Here is a 19,606-nt window from a genome sequence, read left to right on the forward strand (position 1 = left end):
AGAGCCGAGGTGCCCGCGGGCCGGGAGCCTGGGAATGAAACTGGGGAAGAGGGGGAGAGAAAGGGAGGCAGAGACACCGAGACACACAGAGACGAGAGACAGAGACGCAGGGAGCCCCGCGGGGAGGAGGAGAGAGACGAAGACACAGAGAGACAGTGAGAAAGACAGAAGACCGGGCAGGGAAACAGACGAGTAGAGACAGAAAAGGTCCGAGAGAGAGTGAGGGAGGGAGGGAACAGAGAGACAGAGACCACGAAATATGAGTAAGAGTCGGAGGAGAAAACCAGAGAAATCGAATGAGAACGCGAGAAGAACGAGAGACCGTGGAAGGAGCAGAGAATGAATGGGAAGAATAAGACCAACATTTATCAAGAGCCGACTGTATGCCAGGCACTGCATTGGACCCTGGCACGGATAGGAAAGGAGGAGCCGCGGCGCGGGCAGCGGGGCGAGGGGCTTTCGTGCTCGCGGGAGCGGCAGCCCAGGGGGCTCAGCAGCCCCGGCACCGCCGCACCTGCGGCTCCAGCAGCCCCAACCCCGCCAGCGCTGCCTGGCCACCGTACCCGAAGCGGCTCCCCCGAGGGCCCCGAGCCTATCCTACGCCGGGGCGGCTCCGCGGACGCGCCGGGCCGAGTCAAGACCTGGGTCAACCGCCCTGCAGCCTTTGTAGGGAAGTGCCTAGGTGATGGGTCTGCTGATACCGCCTGTGACCAGGCCACGAAGGGCCAGAGGGGCTCCAGTGAGACCATAATCCGCCCCTCTTTAAAAGGGGGTAGAGGAAGTTCACGCGAAGCCAACAGTCTTCTCCCCAGCTTTGGGTCCTCTCCTGCACCCCCGCGGGAGATAAGGTCTCCCCTCCCGGACACATCATACATACACAAAAAAACGCACACACTCGCACGCGCGCCCATCTCGCACCCGCTTGTAAATGCACTAAGGGGCATACACACACCGGGCACATATTTCTTTCCACCCATCCCCAAGATCGCAAGCGCAAAACCTCGCACAGCCTCACGTTTCCCACCAGCTCAGACATGCACGCTGGCGGACTTTCAGCGGCTCACCCGTGTGCACACTCACGTGCCCCCCCGCTTCCCCAAGCCCGTACAAAGGGTAACGGGCAAGCATCCTGAGTCACACCTGCACAAGCATCCTTGCGCGCACGTGCACGCTCATATGCACTCGATCTTGCACGCACAAACTCTTGCATATACTATTCTTATAGTCGCACACTGGGCTTGAGGTCTGGGAGTGGAAGGAAAAGTGGAATCTTGGAGCTGTCCCAGGGGACAGAAATGCTGGAGGCTGGGACACTGGCGCGAGGGACGCGGCTGGGGGCGGGGGAGGGGGTGACCCAGACGCTCATCTTCTCCTGGAAAGTTGGGAGGGGGGAACAGGACAAGTCCACGGGGTTCCCCTAAACTACCGCATTCCCCCAAGAAGGGATTTCTCTAGAAGAGTGGCGCCGCGAGGACGATCGAACACAGTCCTCCGGGTCGCTTAAGCGGGGGGGGGGGGGGCGGGGCGGGGTGGAGGGGGTTAGAAAGCCGCTCCCGCCTCCTAGTGGTCGAGAAAGGGTTAAGTCGGCAAGCCAGCAAACGAGGGAGGAGCCAGCGAGTGCGGGAAGGAGTGGGGGTGGTTGGGAAGAGCTTCCTCGCTGTCCCCACTCTCCCTCGGCTAGCAGCCTGGGCACACGGACCGACAGACTGACGGACTCTCGAGCGGACAGCGCAGCTAGCGGGGCGCGGGCGCTGGGCGTCGACGGCCAGCCCCAGCCTTCCCCGCCCCGTCGCGCCCCGCCCCGTCCCGTCGGGGCCGATGGCTCCTCCCGAGGCCCGCAGCCCGGGCGGCGCAGGGTAGAGCGCCGCGGCCCGGCCACGCAGCCCGGGGACTCCCGGGCCCTCCCGGAGCCCCGCGGGGTCCCCGCCGTGCATCCGGCGGGCTCAGGGAGCGAGTGGGAGCGCCCTCCCCCCGCTGCCCCCTCCCCCGAGCATCGAGACAAGATGCTGCCCGGGCTCAGGCGCCTGCTGCAAGGTAAGAACGCCAGCGGCGGGAGAGCGGAAGGCATCCTGGGGAGAGAAGCAGGGCGTCCCCTCTTTCAGGGATTGAGGGTGGGGCAGTTGGGGAGGTGGGGTAACCTGGGGAAGGGGAAAAGCTCAGCGCTGGGGCCGCGCCCCCGCCGCCAGGGCTGTTCTCAGCAGGAGGGCACTTGGCTGGGAGCCCGCGGGCGCGTGCGAGGAGCTCGTGACCGAGGTGGGACGCAGGGGGCAGGGGGACCCGGCCCGGAGCGGGGAGGGAGGCTCAGGTTCCGCTGTCCCCACTCCACCTGCTCCGGGGGACGCTGAGGACTCGGGCCGGCTGGGGAAGCGCCGACTCAGCAACTCCTCCTGCCCGGTGCCTCAGCACTTTCTGGCCACCTGGGAAGACAGGAGATGTGGGTAGGGGGCTGTCTGGGGAGGTAGGAGGCGCAGAGGGAAATCCAAGTGGCCCTCTCTGGTAGGAGAGATGGAGGGCGCTAGAAAGAGGATAGTTCTACTGATTGAGTGACAGATAAGGGTGTGGGCCAGAGATTGGGGGTGGGGTGGGGAGGGGTCAGGGGGAGAGGGATAGGAAGGAGAACTCAAAGATGGAGAAAGTGGTGAGGGAAGCTCAAAGGAGGAGGGAGATGGAGCGGGGGAGGGGGAGAAGGAATAAAGGTTAGACGGGAAAAGCGTGGAGGGAAGTGGGAAGAGGGAAGGAGAGGAAAGACCAGATCAGGGGAGGGATGGGAAGAAGACTATGGACAGGGACCCAGAATCCTGGGATGGAGGTAGCGGGAAAGAGAATCAGGACTGGGACCCTGGGGACTGGAATGGAAAAGGAGAATGGAAAGATCAGAAACCAGAGAAGGATGGGGATGGTGACTAGAGAAGGGGTATCAGGAACCGGAGAAGAGGGTTGGAGACAGGGAACCATGGATGGGAGAGGGGCTGGAGAGGAGGGAAGAGGAGGAGGAAGAGAAAGGCTGAGAGAGAGGGACTGGGGATTGGGGGTGCTGCCCAGGGATGAGACAAAGAGGCTTCTGGTAACCACTTCCACGTGGGAAGCCCTCCATTCCCAAAGCGCCTGCCTGCCACATTTCTTCTCTCAGGGAGTGGCTGGTGGGCCAGATGGGGGGTGCTTTGAGCTCAGGGCCCTGGGGGTGGCTGTGAGGGACAGAGGGTGAGGACTTTGGAAGGGGAGTGACAGCCTCCGAGGGTGGGCAACCAGGCTGGCTCCTGTGCTGCCATTTATTTATCCGGCCCGGACGTTGGATTCTGCAGCCGCCGCCGCCACCACGGTGGCTGCTTATTTTGGGGTGTTACATTCTGGCAGAGTGAGAAGCTGTTTGCAGCAGCTCTAAACCTCCGTCACCCGCGTCAGTGCCTCCCCAGGCCCCTGCGTCACTGGCATCACCACCACCTCCATCCCACTCCTCAGCTCCCACCTCCTCAGCCCCTGCCCCCTCAGCATCTGCCCGCAGGCCCCAGCCCTTCCCTGAAGCAGCCCGTTGGGTGTGGAGTCCTTGCTTCTCGTCTGGGACCCTGTGCCCCTCCTTCCAGAGCGAGAGGCCTCCGCTGCCTTTCCAGGGAGCATCCTTTCCTGGGACCACTCTGCACCAGCGACTCTGCCCTGTGGGTGGGTAGCCTGGATCCTGCCCCCTACTTTGGGTCCAGTTTTCTTCTCCTCAAGTTCCTTCTTCTACAGGGGCCTCCGGCCCAAAGAGTGGCCTGTGGGCTGAGAACTTTGTTTCTGAGCCTTGGTACTCCAAGGTTTGATAGCCAGAGTCCTGGACAGTGGTCCCTCAGTGAACAGATACTTTTGGCTCTGGACACTTCAGCCTTCTGGGATCAATACCATGTTCTGGCCTCTCTTGGCTCCCTCCCCTGGTCAGTTCTGGCCATATCTTCTGGACAGGGGTCATCTCTTCTTGACTCCCAAATGTAATCACTACTCTAGAGCAACCGCAACTGGAAGCCTAGGAGGTGAAAGTTGCAGAGAGAGCTGGAGTCCCTTCCTTGCCTTGACCCTGAATAGCCAAACAGACTCAGCATTGTGGCTGGCCCAGCCCTAGGCACCTGGGTGCAATTTCTCTCGGGTCTTTACCTCAAGGGCAGTGTCTCACACATTCAGGCGTGGTTTCTGCGGAGGATGTGGCCACCTCTTAAAGAAAGATCAGAGTGTCTCTCTGACATGGGCTTGATGTCCCTCTTTTCCAATCTGGGTTCCACTTTGTACTAGCTGCATGACCTGAGGCCACTGTGTCATGTTTCTGGGGCTCCCTTCCTTCATCTGCAAATTGGGGGCCACAATATTGACCTCCAGGGGATTATGTGTGTTGTGTTCAATGTATAAAGAAGTTAACCTGTACAAATGCAGTGCCTAGGACAAAATAGGTGCTTCTTGGTTTCCTCCTACCCTGCTGTACTCTCCCCTGCAGCTCTAGCCATCCCCTGCTGACTTTAGAGGAGGGGGTGAGCAGAGAGGGTGGGGGAGGCTGCTACAAAGGGCTTTCCTCTGTCCATGAAGTAGTGGAGGGATGAAATGAAGGCTTCTGAGAAAGACAATGAAGGCGAGCTGTAGAGACCTGGTCAGGAGGCCTGGGGTGCTCAGAAACTCACACTTCCCCTCCCCAGCCCTCAACGGTGTTACCTATGATGTGAGGGGTTGGCTCTAGGTGGCCACCGAGGTATCCCCCTTTCCAGCTCTGATACTCTGTGCATCTTGCCCCAGTCTCCACCCGGAATTCACAAAATGAAGGCCAGGAGTGGAGCCGTGGTCCTCGGGAGAGACAGGAGGCCTGGGCCTGGAGGGAAGGAGTGGTGCTGAGGAGGCGTGAGAACAGGGGGTGGGGAAGGGACGTGGCAAGAAAGAAAAGGGCACACACTGCGCAGGGCAGGGACTGAGGGCGGGGGAGAGAGGGAAAGGCACAGCTCTCTAGTCCCCCAACCCCCCAGTCCCACCACCTCTGCCCTGGAGTGCTCGCTCCAGCCCCAGCAGGCCTGGGGCAGTGAAGCCCAGAGCCCCCGACCCTCCCCTCCTCCTTGCCTCCAGTGAGAGCCGCTGCGTGAATTATGGATGAGCTCCTTGGGTTACAGCTGCTTTGCACGGCAGTGGCAAGGGCCAGAAATGGCAACAGAGTCACTGTTATGCAGCAGCTGTTATGGAGGAGCCCCCAGCACGGGGTCGCTCTTCAGAGAGCCTGCAGGGACCACTATCATGGGCTGGGGGAGGTGAGCCCTGGTTGGGGGAGACATGGGAACAAGACGGAAGGAGAGTGGGGAAAGAGAAGAGAAGTAGTCTAATGTGGGCAGGTGGGGAGCAGGAGAGTCTAGGGAGAGAAAGAGGAGTAGGCACCCTTGCCAGCTCCTGCAGAGTTTACCTTCAAGGCCGGAAGGAACCCTGATGCCAGGGGAATGGGCCTTGCCTCTGGGGCAAGGCCTTGCCTCTGAGATTGCACATCCTTCCCTCTGTCTCTCCTGGGGCAGCGGTCAGTCCGGAGGCTGGGGGAAAGCTCTGTAATCCTCCAGGGGCTAGCGGCCATCAGGGCTCACACTCTGGTGAGCTTGTGGATAAGGGGTAGGATTAAGGGATCAGAGAAGGATTTGGCTTCTTTTGGTGTCAAGTCCTTAGGGAAGTGGAGATCAGAGGGTGACTCTGACAGGAAGGGAAGTGCCCTGGCTGGGCATCAAGAGACTTTTCTGGCCCTTTCCCTGCCAACACTTTGCTGTGTGACCTTGGGTAAGTCGCTTGCTCTCTCTGAGCTCCAATCATCACCTCAGTAGAACAGATGCTTGAACCAGAGGAATCGAGGGGACCTTTCCGGCTTTGAAATCTCCAGTTCTAAGCCCCAAACCTCAACCCTCATGAAACCCACTCAGGGTCCCCACTGTGCTTCCACACTCCACCTCTGCCTGGTTCAGATGAGGGGTGAGAGACATTGCTCCTCCACCCCACGTGGGTCTGAGAAACTCGGGAGGAGAAAGTAATCGTGAAACGCCGCACGGGGGAGGGGTGAGAAGGGCCGAGAAACGCGGAGGTGGTGTGAACGAATGGAACAGCAGCCGCTGTGTCACTGAGTATTACATCACGCCCAGCCTACACACGCACGGGGCCCGGCGCTCACACACACGCGGAGGACAGCCAGCACGCACCGACGCAGCACCGACGCAGCGCCAGGAGGGGCCGGGGACACTCACGGTGGGGCCCAAAAGCGAGGAGCGGCACACTGGGAGTGTGGATCTTCCACCCCGCACCTGTGTGCTCCCCCCTCTGGAGGAGGAACACCAGGGCAGCTGGGATGCCAGCGCCACACTCGGGGCCTGTCAGTCCCATGCGTGCACACCTGGCTCAGCAGCACTGCATTTGGTGAGCACCTGGCTCACGCCACTACCCAAAATCACAGATACATACACACATTCACACACACGGCAACCTCAGGAGCGTGACACATCACACACAAAACCACCACTAAGCATGTGCAATTCGCAGCCTTGGAGACCCCACACTCAAAATCACCAACCCCTCAGTCTCTCCCAGGGTCTCTGAACCCCAAGGAGCCCCAGGATGTCAGAGTGCAGAAACAAGTCTTCCTCCCCTCTGCCTTCAAAAGCCTAGGACGTTGCTTGAAGCAGAAGGTGTTCAGTCACTGTGTGCCCAGGGAATGACTGCCTGGCTTTGGGGGTGCAGGCTCCCTTTTTCCCCAGGCAAAACTGCCAGAAGAAAATCCCAGGAGTCACCTGGAAATCATAAGAAAGTGTAGAGGTCAAGCTAGTTCCGGCCTAGAACTTTATCAGCTATAGTGACGGCAAAGGCCAGGGATGATGGGAGGCCCTGCACCCCTATTAAAATATGAGTACAGACACCTGCACTCCACTCTCTAGCCCCCAGGCTCTCTGGGCCTGCTTTTCCATCAGTATCATAATAAGGATGGATCATATCCAACCTTCAAAAGTTACTTTGGGGGGAAAAAAAAAAAAAGCTTTGGCTGGATGCGGTAGCTTATGCCTGAAATCCCAACACTTTGGGAGGCCAAGGTGGGAGGATTGTTTGAGACCAGGAGTTTGAGACCAGACTGAGCAACATAGCAAGACCCCATGCCTACAATTTTTTTTTTTTTTTTTTTTTTTTTTTTTGAGACAGAGTCTCGCTGTGTCACCCAGGCTGGAGTGCAGTGGTGCGATCTCGGCTCACTGCAAGCTCCGCCTCCCGGGTTCACACCATTATCGTGTCTCAGCCTCCCAAGTAGCTGGGACTACAGGCGCCCGCCACCATGCCTGGCTAAATTTTTTTTTGTATTTTTAGTAGAGACGGGGTTTCACTGTGTTAGCCAGGATGGTCTCGATCTCCTGACCTCATGATCCACCCGCCTCAGACTCCCAAAGTGCTGGGATTACAGGCTTGAGCCACCGCGCCCGGCCAAAAATTTTTTTAAAATTAGCTGGGTGCAGTGGCACGGGCCTGTGGTCCCAGCTCCTCAGGAAGCTGAGGCAGGCGGATTGCTTGAGCCCAAGTGATCCAAGTTGCAATAAGCTGTGATCGTACCACTGCACTCCAGCCTGGGCGATGGAGCAAGACCCTGTCTCCAGAAGAAAAAAAGAAAAAAGTTTTTAAGTAACTGCGAATGAGGAGAGCCTGGGGTGTAAAATGCAGATTCCCAGGCTGTCCCCCCAGGAATTCTGCATAGTTCCTAGGACTGGCTGGTGGCCTCACTTAGAGACCCAACCCTTAAGGCCCCTCCCGGCACAAAGAGGCTCTGACTCTGCAAGGGCGAAAAGTACAGGAAAGTAAGGGCACTGGGCACCAGTGGGCTGGCAAGACCAGACCCCAGAGTGAGTCCATTTCACACGGGCCTCAGATCTCCAAAGGGTCCCAAGTTACTTCCAGTCATTCTCCAATGGGGTGACTTTGCCCCCCAGGGGACATTTGGCAATGTCTGGAGACATTTTGGTTGTCACAACTGGAGGCAGGGTGCTGCTGGCATCTAGTGGGTAGAAGACAGAGATGCTGCTAAATGCCTTATATAGGGCTGCCCCCACAACGAGGAACTATCCGGCCCAACTGTCAATACTGAGGCAGAGAAACCCTGACGTTAGTCTTTTGACATTAATCTCTAGACAAGGTCAAACATGCAATAGTGAAAACAGGAATGAAGAGATGATCATTCTTCAACCAATTTGCAGTGCTTTCTACAATGGCCTTTTGGCGTTATTTTTTAATATATGAGAAGCCTCAGAAAGTGGAAGTGGCCAGGCCACTTCAGGCTATAACGTTGTCCCCTGAGCCCCCAGACATGGGAGCACCAGGGCTCTAGGCCTTTATTTTTATTTTTTAATTTTTCCCCTGAAACAGGGTCTTGTTGTGTTGCCCAGGCTGGAGTGCAAGGGTGTGATCATTGCTCACTACAGCCTCAAACTCCTGGGTTCAAGCGATCCTCCTGCCTCAGCCTCCCAAGTAGTTGGGACTACAGGCACATGCCACCATGCCTGGCTAATTTTTTTTTTTTTTTGTAAAGACAGGGATCTCCCTATGTTGCCCAGAATAGTCTCAAACTCCTGGCCTCAAGCAATTCTCCTGCCTTGGCCTCCCAAAGTGCTGGGATTACAGGTGTGAGCCACCATATTCAGCCGGGTCTAGGCCTTTTACCAAGTTGGGCGGCTGGCCCCCAGCTGGCACTCCTGCCCTGGAAGCCCACCTAGTAAGTTCTGCTTCCCCTCCCCACAGCTCCCGCCTCGGCCTGCCTCCTGCTGATGCTCCTGGCCCTGCCCCTGGCGGCCCCCAGCTGCCCCATGCTCTGCACCTGCTACTCATCCCCGCCCACCGTGAGCTGCCAGGCCAACAACTTCTCCTCTGTGCCGCTGTCCCTGCCACCCAGCACTCAGCGACTCTTCCTGCAGAACAACCTCATCCGCACGCTGCGGCCAGGCACCTTTGGGTCCAACCTGCTCACCCTGTGGCTCTTCTCCAACAACCTCTCCACCATCTACCCGGGCACTTTCCGCCACTTGCAAGCCCTGGAGGAGCTGGACCTCGGTGACAACCGGCACCTGCGCTCGCTGGAGCCCGACACCTTCCAGGGCCTGGAGCGGCTGCAGTCGCTGCATTTGTACCGCTGCCAGCTCAGCAGCCTGCCCGGCAACATCTTCCGAGGCCTGGTCAGCCTGCAGTACCTCTACCTCCAGGAGAACAGCCTGCTCCACCTACAGGTGAGCCTGCCCTGCCCCCACCCTCAGCCCCTTTCTGGTTTCCTCTCTCTGTGGGCCCCTCTGCTCCCCGACCCTGGCGTGCGTCCCTCCTCTCTCCCCAGGCCACCCTTCCTGCCTCAGCATCTCCATTTCTCTCTGTCTCTGTCTCTTTTCTCTCTTACATTCTCCAGGGGCTTTACTTTTTCCCTTCTGTCTCTCTACCTGTTTAGGTCCCTTGCTGTTCCTCTCTCTCTCTCTCCCTCTAACTCCACAACCTTCACCTCTCTGCCTCTGCCTGTCTGTCTGTCTATCCCTTTCCATCCATCACTGCCTCTCTCACTAACTTGCCTCCCCCATCTGTCTTCTGCCTCTTCTGTCTGTCTCCCTTCACACACCCACTCCGCATACACCCCCATGTCTGTCTGCGTGTGTGTATCTGTCTCTTTCTGTGATCTCACGTGTTTGCCTTCAGGGCACTCTGCCTTCCCCCAGGGTCCCCTGCCCAAAGGCCTTTGCAGCTGTTTTTCTCACCCACCCTCAAGTCTGCCCACATCACGGGGAAGTAGAGAGAGAAGGCAGAGCCACAGCCACTGGCATCCCACAGAAAGTTGCGCTTCTCTCCAATTCACTGGGCAATGGGACGGGAGAAGCCCACACCCCTTCTAGATTCCCGTTTTCCAAACCTGTCATCTCAATGCAGGGGAAGAAAGAAAAGGGTAAATCTCTGTTATGCAGCTGGAGAATGGATGCTCTGAAAATGGAAGGAATACCAGTAATTGTTATTCATTGTTATTATTATTGATTTAATTATTGTTTATTGTTGTTATGCTGACTGTTTGACACGCAAATCATCCCACTCCATTTCCCCAGGAAGCAATAACACACCCTCCAAACCACCCTGAGAGAAAATCTTCCCTTGGCTACAGAGCCTCCGGCTGGAAGGGGGTGAGAATATCCAAATTCTGCCCTCTCCCTACTTGAACCTAGAACGTGCTTCCTCTGCCTCATCCAGGGCTAGTGCCTAACTAGTTATCAATCTGCTAGTTGGAAAATCAGGTCAGTGCTGATGATGCTAATGATAATAACAATAGCCATAACAACCTAACAAACATACTGAGCACTACGAGCTAGATGCTAAGAATACAGTAGTGAACAGAACAGACCAAACCCCCTGCCTTCACAGAGATACCATTCCCATGAGGAGGGAAAGAAGTAAAATGCATGGTATATTGGAAAAAAATATGTCTTATATTATTCTTATTGTTGCCTAAATAGTGACAGTAATAGCAGTAGCCGCCACCACTTAGTGGGTACACAGGGTCAGCCACAGTGCCAAGCACTTTATAGGTATCCACTCTGCCATTTACAAGCGTGTGACATTTTTTTTTTTTTAACCTCCTCAGACCTCAGTTTTCTCATCTGTACAATGGGGTAGCAAGAGCACCCATCTCCTAGGGATTTTGAAAGCATTAAATGCATGAATAATTTGTAAAGCACTTAGAATAGTGCTTGGCATACGGTAAGTGCTATATAAATGCTTGTTAAAATACTATTTTAAAAAAAGAAACGAGCCTTATTTAACATTGGTTTCAGTGAAGTGGCCCAACTTGGACTCCATCCTGAAGATGTGGGTCAACTTCAAGGATTATACTAAGGTCATGAGTGAGTCCCAGAAATTGCACCTCACAGTTTATGAAGTGCACTCAGCCACCTCATCTCATTTCTACAGCCCAATTGGGAGATTATTTTCACCTCCTTGTTAACAATGGAGAAGCTGAGGCTGGGGGCCCTGAAGACCCTATAGAGATATAGTCACCTCCAATCATAAATCTTTTCAACCATTGTCGGTGTGACCGGAGGCTTATGTCTTCTCACCATCATGTAGAGCCTCACAACAACCTGGTGATAGGGACAGTTAGGGGCACTAGGGACATGGGATGAATGTTCCTGAGGCCACACACCCAGGAAGAGCTGGCGCTTGAACCTCATGGTCTGGCTACAAGGGGACAGTACTCTGGAGTACAATTGAGCAGGCTCATTTTTGAAAGCACACAGTTTGGACTCAGCAAGACCTAGGTTCAAATCCTGGCTCCTATATATATGACTTTGGACAAATTACTTAACCTCTCTCAGTCTCCATTTCCTCATCTCTAAAATGGCAATCAGGATAGTACTTAATAATAATCTTTTTTTTTGTTTTTTTGTTTTTTTTTGAGACAACGTCCTGCTCTATCGCCCAGGCTGGAGTGCGGTAGTGCGATCTCAGCTCACTGCAACCTCTGCCTCCCAGGCTCAAGTGATTTTCCTGCCTCAGCCTCCTGAGTAACTAAGATTACAGGCATGTGTCACTACACCCAGCTATTTTTTGTATTTTTAGTAGAGACGGGTTTCACCATGTTGGCCAGGCTGGTCTTGAACTCCTGACCTCAGGTGATCCACTCACCTCGGCCTCCCAAAGTGCTGGGATTACAGGTGTGAGCCACCATGCCCAGCCAATAATAATCCTTATTTAAGAAGTTTTGTAAGGATTAAAATGTAAGGCATTTAGCACAAGGATTAAAATGTAAGGCATTTAGCACATATGGGCACTATAATAATAATTACTACTACTACTACTACTACTAATACTGAGATCAAATACTACTACAAATTGATCATGCATTTAATGCTTTCAAAATCTCCTTATCAATATATATTAGTTATTTAGGAGGAATTTGGAGTCAGAGGGCCTGAGCTTGAATCCCCGATCTACTATTTTCTGACTTATTTAACTTTAGGCAGGTTGCTAACCCTCTCTGAACCTCACTTACTTTATCTGCAAACTGGGAATAATGAAAATAATACCTTCCACCAAGAATAGCTGTAAATAGGAAACGAGTTAGTGTATAGAAAGCCCATAGTTCAGGCCTGGTGTGGTGGCTCATGTCTGCAATCCCAGCACTTCGGGAGGCCAAGGTGGGTGGATCACTTGAAGTCAGGAGTTTGAGACCAGCATGGCCAACATGGTGAAACCCCGTTTCTACTAAAAATACAAAAATTAGGCAGGCGGGGTGGCAGGTGTCAGTAATCCCAGCCACTAGGGAGGCTAAGGCAGGAGAATCACTTGAACCTGGGAGGTGGAGGTTGCAGTGAGCTGAGATCGTGCTACTATACTCCAGCCTGGGTGACAGAGCAAGACTCTGTCTCAAAAAAGAAAAAAAAAAAAGCCCATAGTTCAGTGCTGAAGAAATCATGTTATTATGACCCCATCCTCCATTGACTCTCAGGCCAAGAACAGCAATCAGGACCTGAGGTCAGCAAAGGCTTGGGCAGAGGGGACCTCAGGTGGACATTGGGGTCTTCTGAAATGGGAAGTGTTTGTTCTCTACGCCCCTGGCATGAATGGTACCAGGCATCATGGGAAGGAAGCAACTTCACACCTGGCCTTTTATAGAGGAGATGGAAAACACAGCCTCTGCCTGTGAACTGCCTGGTAGGGCTGGGCTGGGAGATGCCACAGGCAGGTGAGGAAACGTGGGCTGGGGTGAGATCCGCAGGGTGCAGGTGTGACCCAAGATGGAGCCAGGCCTGCCCCGAAGGGGAGCTTTGGAGGAAACTCCACCAGAGGACCACAGCTTTTCAGAATGGGGAAGGGCCAGGCACTGTGCCAGGTGAGTTCATTCATCAACAGATATTTACTGAGTACCTACCACATGCCAGACAATGTTCCAGGTGCCAGGGATTCAGGAGAGAACAGAAACAGTGGCCCTGTTCTCCCAGAGCATATTCCCTACTCAAGTGTAGCCAGATGATAAAGACACTTGTTTTCTTTCTTTTTTTTTTTTTTTTGAGACGAAGTCTTGCTCTCTTGCTCAGGCTGGAGTGCAGTGGCACGATCTCGGCTCACTGCAACCTCTGCCTCCCAGGTTCAAGCGATTCTCCTGCCTCAGCCTCCCAAGTAGCTGGGATTACAGGTGTGTGCTACCATGCCTGGCTAATTTTTGTATTTTTAGTAGAGACAGGGTTTCACCATGTCGGCCAGGCTGGTCTTGAACTCCTGACCACAGGTGATCTGCCCACCTCGGCCTCCCAAAGTGTTGGATTACAGGTGTGAGCCACCGCACCTGCCGACACTTTTTTTCTCTTTCAATCATTACAGTGGCCTGCATGGTTTTTGTTTTGTTTTGTTTTGTTTTTGTTTTTGAGACAGTCTCACTATGTCACCCAGCTGGAGTGCAGTGGTGCAATTTTGGCTCACTGCAGCCTCACCTCCTGGGGTCAAACAATTCCCCCATCTTAGCCTCCCCAGTAGCTGGAACTACAGACATGTGCCACCATGTCCAGCTAATTTTTCTATTTTATAGAGACGGGGTTTCACCATGTTGCCCAGGCTGGTCTTGAACTCCTGAACTCAAGCAATCCACCCACCTCGGCCTCCCAAAGTGCTGGGATTACAGGCATGAGCCACCGTACACAGCTGGCCTGAATGGTTTAAAAATAGTCTTTATGCTCAAGCAGATCAGATCTCAGTTTGAATCCCAGCCACACCTCTAATTTGCTCTATGGCTTTGTGCAAGTTATTTAACCACTCTGAGCCTCGATGGACCCATCTGTGAAATGGGGATAACCTGTACCTTGGCGAGCAGGGGTTGTGAGGATTAAAGGAGATACTACTGAGCTCACAGCCCAATGTCTGGTACGAAGTGAGTATCCAATGAATGGTAGCTATCCATTAACACCAGGGAGGACACCAACTGAAGCTCAGCAAAATAAAAGCACAGTCCAAGGTCACCCAGCTAGTAAGGAACATGACCTAGAAGTGGCCCAGGTCTGTCTGACTCCAGAGTGCAGTTGTTCAGAGGTCTCTGGAGTTGGAAGCCACGTTCCACTGCATATTAGCTGTTGGACCCTAGGCGAGTCACTTCACTTCTCTGAGGCTCCATCTCCTAATCTCTGAAATGGAGATAATAATAGTATCCACCTCATAGGGTTGTGACAATTAAGTTACTATATAGGATCTGTGTAGCACAGAGCTTGGCACATGGTAAGAGCTCAATCAGTTACCTGCTTGACAATGCTGACGCCGATGATGACGATGATACCCATCCTAGACTGATGAGCTCTGTGAGCGGGGGTGCCTGGCACAGAGTAGACACTCGGTACAGCTCTGTGGAATGAATGAGGCACATCCCAGAACTCACCAATTCATAAAAATCAGATGCAGATGGGATCTTAAAGATCACCTATCCTAAGGCCCTTGTTTCACAGATGAAAAGACCCAGGCCCAGAGAGGTGCTTGGAGCTGCGCAAGGTCACACAGCCAAGCAGCTCATTTGATTAGTGTCAGAGCCAAGAGCTGGGAGTTTGGAGGGAGGCAAGGTTAAGAACAGGATGCTGTCAGGGAAGCGGGCAGGGATGCTGTGTTAAGATTCCAAATGGATGCAGAGAGCTGTGAACCGGCCAGTGGGGAGGCAAGGGAAATGTGGTTTTTGAAATGGAAGAGGATGACTTTAGCAGAGGCTCTCAGCCCAGAGGGAGGGGAGATAGGGAGGGGAGATAGGGAGGGGCGGGGGGAGGGCTAGGGCTGTGAAAGTCAAGAGCTTATTAATGCATAGAGAACGGTTTTAACAGTGGAGAGAGGAAGGACCGGATTTGAAAGCTACATTCAAGGAAGTGGCAACGGGATTTGGCAACAGCTTGGATGGGGGGAGGAGGCAATGGACCCCAAGGCAGAGGCTCAGAGAAGGGAGGGGCAGGACTTTTTGCAGAGAAACAAAAGGAGAGGAGAGGAGGTTAGAATCAAGAAATTCTGTGGGCCAAAACCTGGGGCTGTGGGTCAAAGGCACCTGAATTCCCTAGGATCTCTGGAGCTTTGGTCTACTCTTCTGACCTCCCGAGGTCCCCCAAAATGTGGATTACCCCTGCTCACTCTCCCCCAACCCCCGGCCCCTTATCGATCCTCTGACCATACATCTCTGGGTGTGTCCTACTCTTGCTGACACTTCATAAAAAGAGGAACCCCATTTAGGTGTTTTGAGTGGCAGGGATTCCAAGCCTACCCCCTGGATGGGCCTGGAAGAGAACAAGAGTACCAGGCCATGGTGAGTCAGGCTGAGGCCAGGGAGGTGCAAGGAGCCAGCTGGAGGCCTGAGCCAGGATTTGGGGTGGTGGCAGCAGGGGGCGGAGAATGGTGGTGTCAGAGGCAGCCGAGAAGGTTGAGGGGGACGGATCTCAATGTGGCCAAGAGGAGGGCTCTTGGCACGCTCAGTTCCTGTAGCGAAGAGGGCGGAAGCCAGATGGGAGGGGGCGAGAACAGGCAGGAGCACAGGAAGGTGGAGGCTGTGGGTGTGGGCTGGGAGTCAACGCCCTCCCCCAACCTGAGGCCTCCGACCAGGCTCCTGGGTGGCAGGCATGGGGAGGGAAGCGTCTCCCCAGGCAGTGAGGGAGGGAGAGCCACAGTCAGGGAACAGGCCCCCTGGGTGAACTGGCCTGAGCAGAGTGGATGCTCCTGTTCTGAGACCCAGACCTCCTGGAACCTGCTGACCACAGTGATGCCCTGCACAAGAGGGGAGGACCTCAAGGCAGTGAGGTCAGGGAGCTGAAGTCCTGCTTCCCTCTCTGGCAAGCCCTTATCTCTTTGAGCCCCAGTGCTCTCCTCTAAAAAAGTGAGCTGGGCTGATGGGTGCCAAGGCATTAGCTCCCAAGTCAGCTGATCATCAGAATCCCCTGGTGAGCTGGTTATAATGCAGAGTCCAGGAATCCCCACTGGCCGTGGGCCACACACACCCGCCGCCCCCCGCTGTTAATTCTGAACCATAGTTCCAAGGTCCTTTCTGCACTAATGTGGCCTGATTAGGTGACTCCCTAGCACCAGGCAGGTGGGACAGCGCCTCTAAGGGGAGTAGTAATGCAATGTGGCTTCCTTCCTCTCCTCCCCTGCCGCCTCTGGGGGTGGAGCTGATGCCCCTCACCCCAATACCCAGCCTAGTAGCCGTACTTTGGTTCCCCCAGGGAGCTCCTCTTTTAAAGAAAAGGGACAGGACCCAATTGTTACTGAGCCCCTATTGTCATAATAGCCACCATTTATTGATGGTTGACTATGCACCTGCCAGATACTGTACCCTTAACAGCATTTATCATCCAACCCTCCTTTAGCCTGCTGACGGGGTTATACATAATAAGGAATATTGTACATACTGAGGAACCTGAGACTCCATGAGGTTAAAACTTGCCTAAAATAACACAGCTAGGGAAAAGGCAAGCTGGATTTTGAACCAGGGCTCTAAGTGCTGAGCCTGTGGGCTTCATCATTGGACCAAATCCCTGTGTGCTGGGCACGTGTCCAGCACTTCCCTCATATGATCTTTATGTGAACCATCCTCTGGAATCCTCAGAACAAACCCAGGAAGTAGGTATACTCATCCCCATTTTACAGATGAGGAAACAGGCACAGAGAGATGACTGGCTTGGCCAAGTTAAGAATAACGGCTAACAAACAAAAACAAAAATTAAAAAAAAAAAAGAATAATGGCTAACTCATGGAACTCATAGAACTCCACAAGGAAAGGTGTTCTAAGCACCTTCATACATGCTGCTTCATTTAATCTCTACATTATACAGATGAGGAAACTGAGTCACAGATATCCTGAGTGACTTGCCCAAGGTGGCATCAGTTAATGACAGATCCAAGATTTGAAATCAGAAAGGCTGGCTCCCCAGTCTCCATACTTCACCAAACCAGAAGTTCTGAAACTCAAACTGTGGTCCTGCCAATGGCCACACTGGCTTCCCTGGGGAACCTGTAGACATGGGGATTCCTAGGCTCCACCCCAAACCTCCTGAATTAGAAACTCTGCCCCCCGCCCCACCCCGCTCAGAGATCCGCAGGGGATCCTAATACACCCGAAAGTTTAGGAACCACTGACCTCACCAATACCACTTTTTCCACAGCAAATAGGTTAGAGGAGGCAGAATCCAAATCCAGGATGCTATGAATCAAAAGGTCAACCCTTTCTCTTCTGCCACGGTGCACCCCCTTCCCTCCCCCGGCCAAGGCCCCAGCGGGGTCTGCACCCTGCCTCAGGCCCATTCTCTTCTTCTGTGCCCCACTCCACCCCACCCAGGATGACCTGTTCGCGGACCTGGCCAACCTGAGCCACCTCTTCCTCCACGGGAACCGCCTGCGGCTGCTCACAGAGCACGTGTTTCGCGGCCTGGGCAGCCTGGACCGGCTGCTGCTGCACGGGAACCGGCTGCAGGGCGTGCACCGCGCGGCCTTCCGCGGCCTCAGCCGCCTCACCATCCTCTACCTGTTCAACAACAGCCTGGCCTCGCTGCCCGGCGAGGCGCTCGCCGACCTGCCCTCGCTCGAGTTCCTGCGGCTCAACGCTAACCCCTGGGCGTGCGACTGCCGCGCGCGGCCGCTCTGGGCCTGGTTCCAGCGCGCGCGCGTGTCCAGCTCCGACGTGACCTGCGCCACCCCCCCGGAGCGCCAGGGCCGAGACCTGCGCGCGCTCCGCGAGGCCGACTTCCAGGCGTGTCCGCCCGCGGCACCCACGCGGCCGGGCAGCCGCGCCCGCGGCAACAGCTCCTCCAACCACCTGTACGGGGTGGCCGAGGCCGGGGCGCCCCCAGCCGATCCCTCCACCCTCTACCGAGATCTGCCTGCCGAAGACTCGCGGGGGCGCCAGGGCGGGGACGCGCCTACTGAGGACGACTACTGGGGGGGCTACGGGGGTGAGGACCAGCGAGGGGAGCAGACGTGCCCCGGCGCTGCCTGCCAGGCGCCCCCGGACTCCCGAGGCCCTGCGCTCTCGGCCGGGCTCCCCAGCCCTCTGCTTTGCCTCCTGCTCCTGGTGCCCCACCACCTCTGACTGCGGTGCTGAGATCGAAGAGGCCAGTGTCCGATCCCCGCTTCCCGTCCACCCGGGGCTGCGGCTCCGGCCCCAGTCGCCCCACCTTCCCTGGCCTTGCTGCCTCCCTTTCCCCTCCCAGCTCCTCTCCTCCCCGGGGAGCAGGCCGCCTCTCCTTGCCTGCCCCCTGGGCTGTCCTGACTTGTGGCAGCCCCAAGAGGGCGTGTGTGGTGGCTCAGCCCTGCCCTCCCCAGTTCTGGCCATTAACTCTTCCCCATCCCAAGGCTGGGGTGGGGCCCCCCAGGCAGCCGCTGACCCGCACTCCTAAGGGCCCACAGCGGACACCAGAGAGGCTTTTGTCTGCAGAGCGTCTTCCACCAGCAGAGCCTTTGGAAGCTCCCCCAGGGAGCCCCACCCAGGACCCTTTGGGGGATGCCTCAGTCAGGGCCAGGCTGACCCTGACCCCTGCTTACCCTAGTCCCCTCAACCTCCTGACACTGGAGGAATACTTTTCTCCTAAGTCTACCCTGGACACTTTTTAGGGCACCTGGAGAGAACTTTCCTCTCCACTGTGGCCCCTGCGTGGTGAAGATCAAAAGAAGTTGTTTGGGAAAAAAAATTTATTAAAAAATTCTATTATTTTATCTACTGTAAGTTTTGTTGACTTGGGACCCCGAAAGCGGGATGAGGTCTCAGAATGTAAGGATTGCAGGGCCAGGAGGGTTGGAGAAGGGGAGCCGTCCCCCGCCATCAAAGAGCTTCCTGGTGGCTGGAGGTGGTGTGCGCTCCCCCGCCATGAGGAGGAGCTGAAGCCCTGCATTCTAGGTGAGGCGCAGTGTGGCAGCCAAGAGTGGGTGCTGGTGGCACCTCTTCTCTTCATTTGTCCAGGGGAAGAGCTGCAGCCAACCCTGAGTGGTCTGGCGCCTGAGGAACTAAGCCTGGGGAAGACCTGCTGTCTGGTTAACAGCCCTCTTCCAGACCCTGTTCCTTCAGGAAACAAGAGCAGTTCTCCTGCAAGGAGGAGTCACATACACACTCCTGGTCACAGACAGCCCCAACATGGCTTTGGGTAAATGTGAACAAGGCACTGCTCCCTCAGGGAAACACAGCCCCATGCCAGAGCAAACACCTTGGCAAACAGAGACCAAGGCTGGGTTTCCGCGTACACTTGCCTCCTTGGCTAAGTGCCCTTGTGCAGTGCACAGCGTACACACCTGCACACAGCAACCCTGTGGGTATGTGGTCTCTCTCTCGGCTCCTGTGAGGTAGAAGCCATCAGGGATGAACCAGGTCAGAGAAGCAGGTTTCCAAACAGGCTAGAAGAGGGACCGAGGAACTCGGGTGATCAGAGGGACAGGAATCCCAAATTGTGATGCATTACTGGCTTGAGGTACAATCAGAACCTTCATCTTTCTGGCATGTGGAAGAGAGGCTGGGGACTGGGAAGAGCTCAGGCCAAGAAGGACTTGGGTTGGGATTTAGGGGTGAGTCTCATCAGACTGAGCACTTGGAGGGAAGTTTGGTAGTTTGAATTTGGAGCTAAGAATCTAGCTTGGGCAGGGTGTGGTCGCT

The 19,606-nt window shown here is 55.2% G+C and overlaps 1 protein-coding gene across 1 annotated transcript; it reads left to right on the forward strand.

Annotated features, from left to right (window-relative positions):
• Nucleotides 1-1,589: 1,589 nt before the first annotated feature.
• On the forward strand, nt 1,590-18,678 carry RTN4RL2 (reticulon 4 receptor like 2). The gene is made up of 3 exons (XM_008951841.6): nt 1,590-2,034; nt 8,743-9,224; nt 17,306-18,678. Exons 1-3 carry the CDS (start codon nt 2,004-2,006, stop codon nt 18,053-18,055), a joined length of 1,263 nt encoding a protein of 420 aa, XP_008950089.2. The 5' UTR covers nt 1,590-2,003; the 3' UTR covers nt 18,056-18,678.
• The last annotated feature ends 928 nt before the right edge of the window (nt 18,679-19,606 follow it).

This window comes from Pan paniscus, chromosome 9 (genome assembly GCF_029289425.2).
Source record: "Pan paniscus chromosome 9, NHGRI_mPanPan1-v2.0_pri, whole genome shotgun sequence".
Classification (NCBI taxonomy): domain Eukaryota; kingdom Metazoa; phylum Chordata; class Mammalia; order Primates; family Hominidae; genus Pan; species Pan paniscus.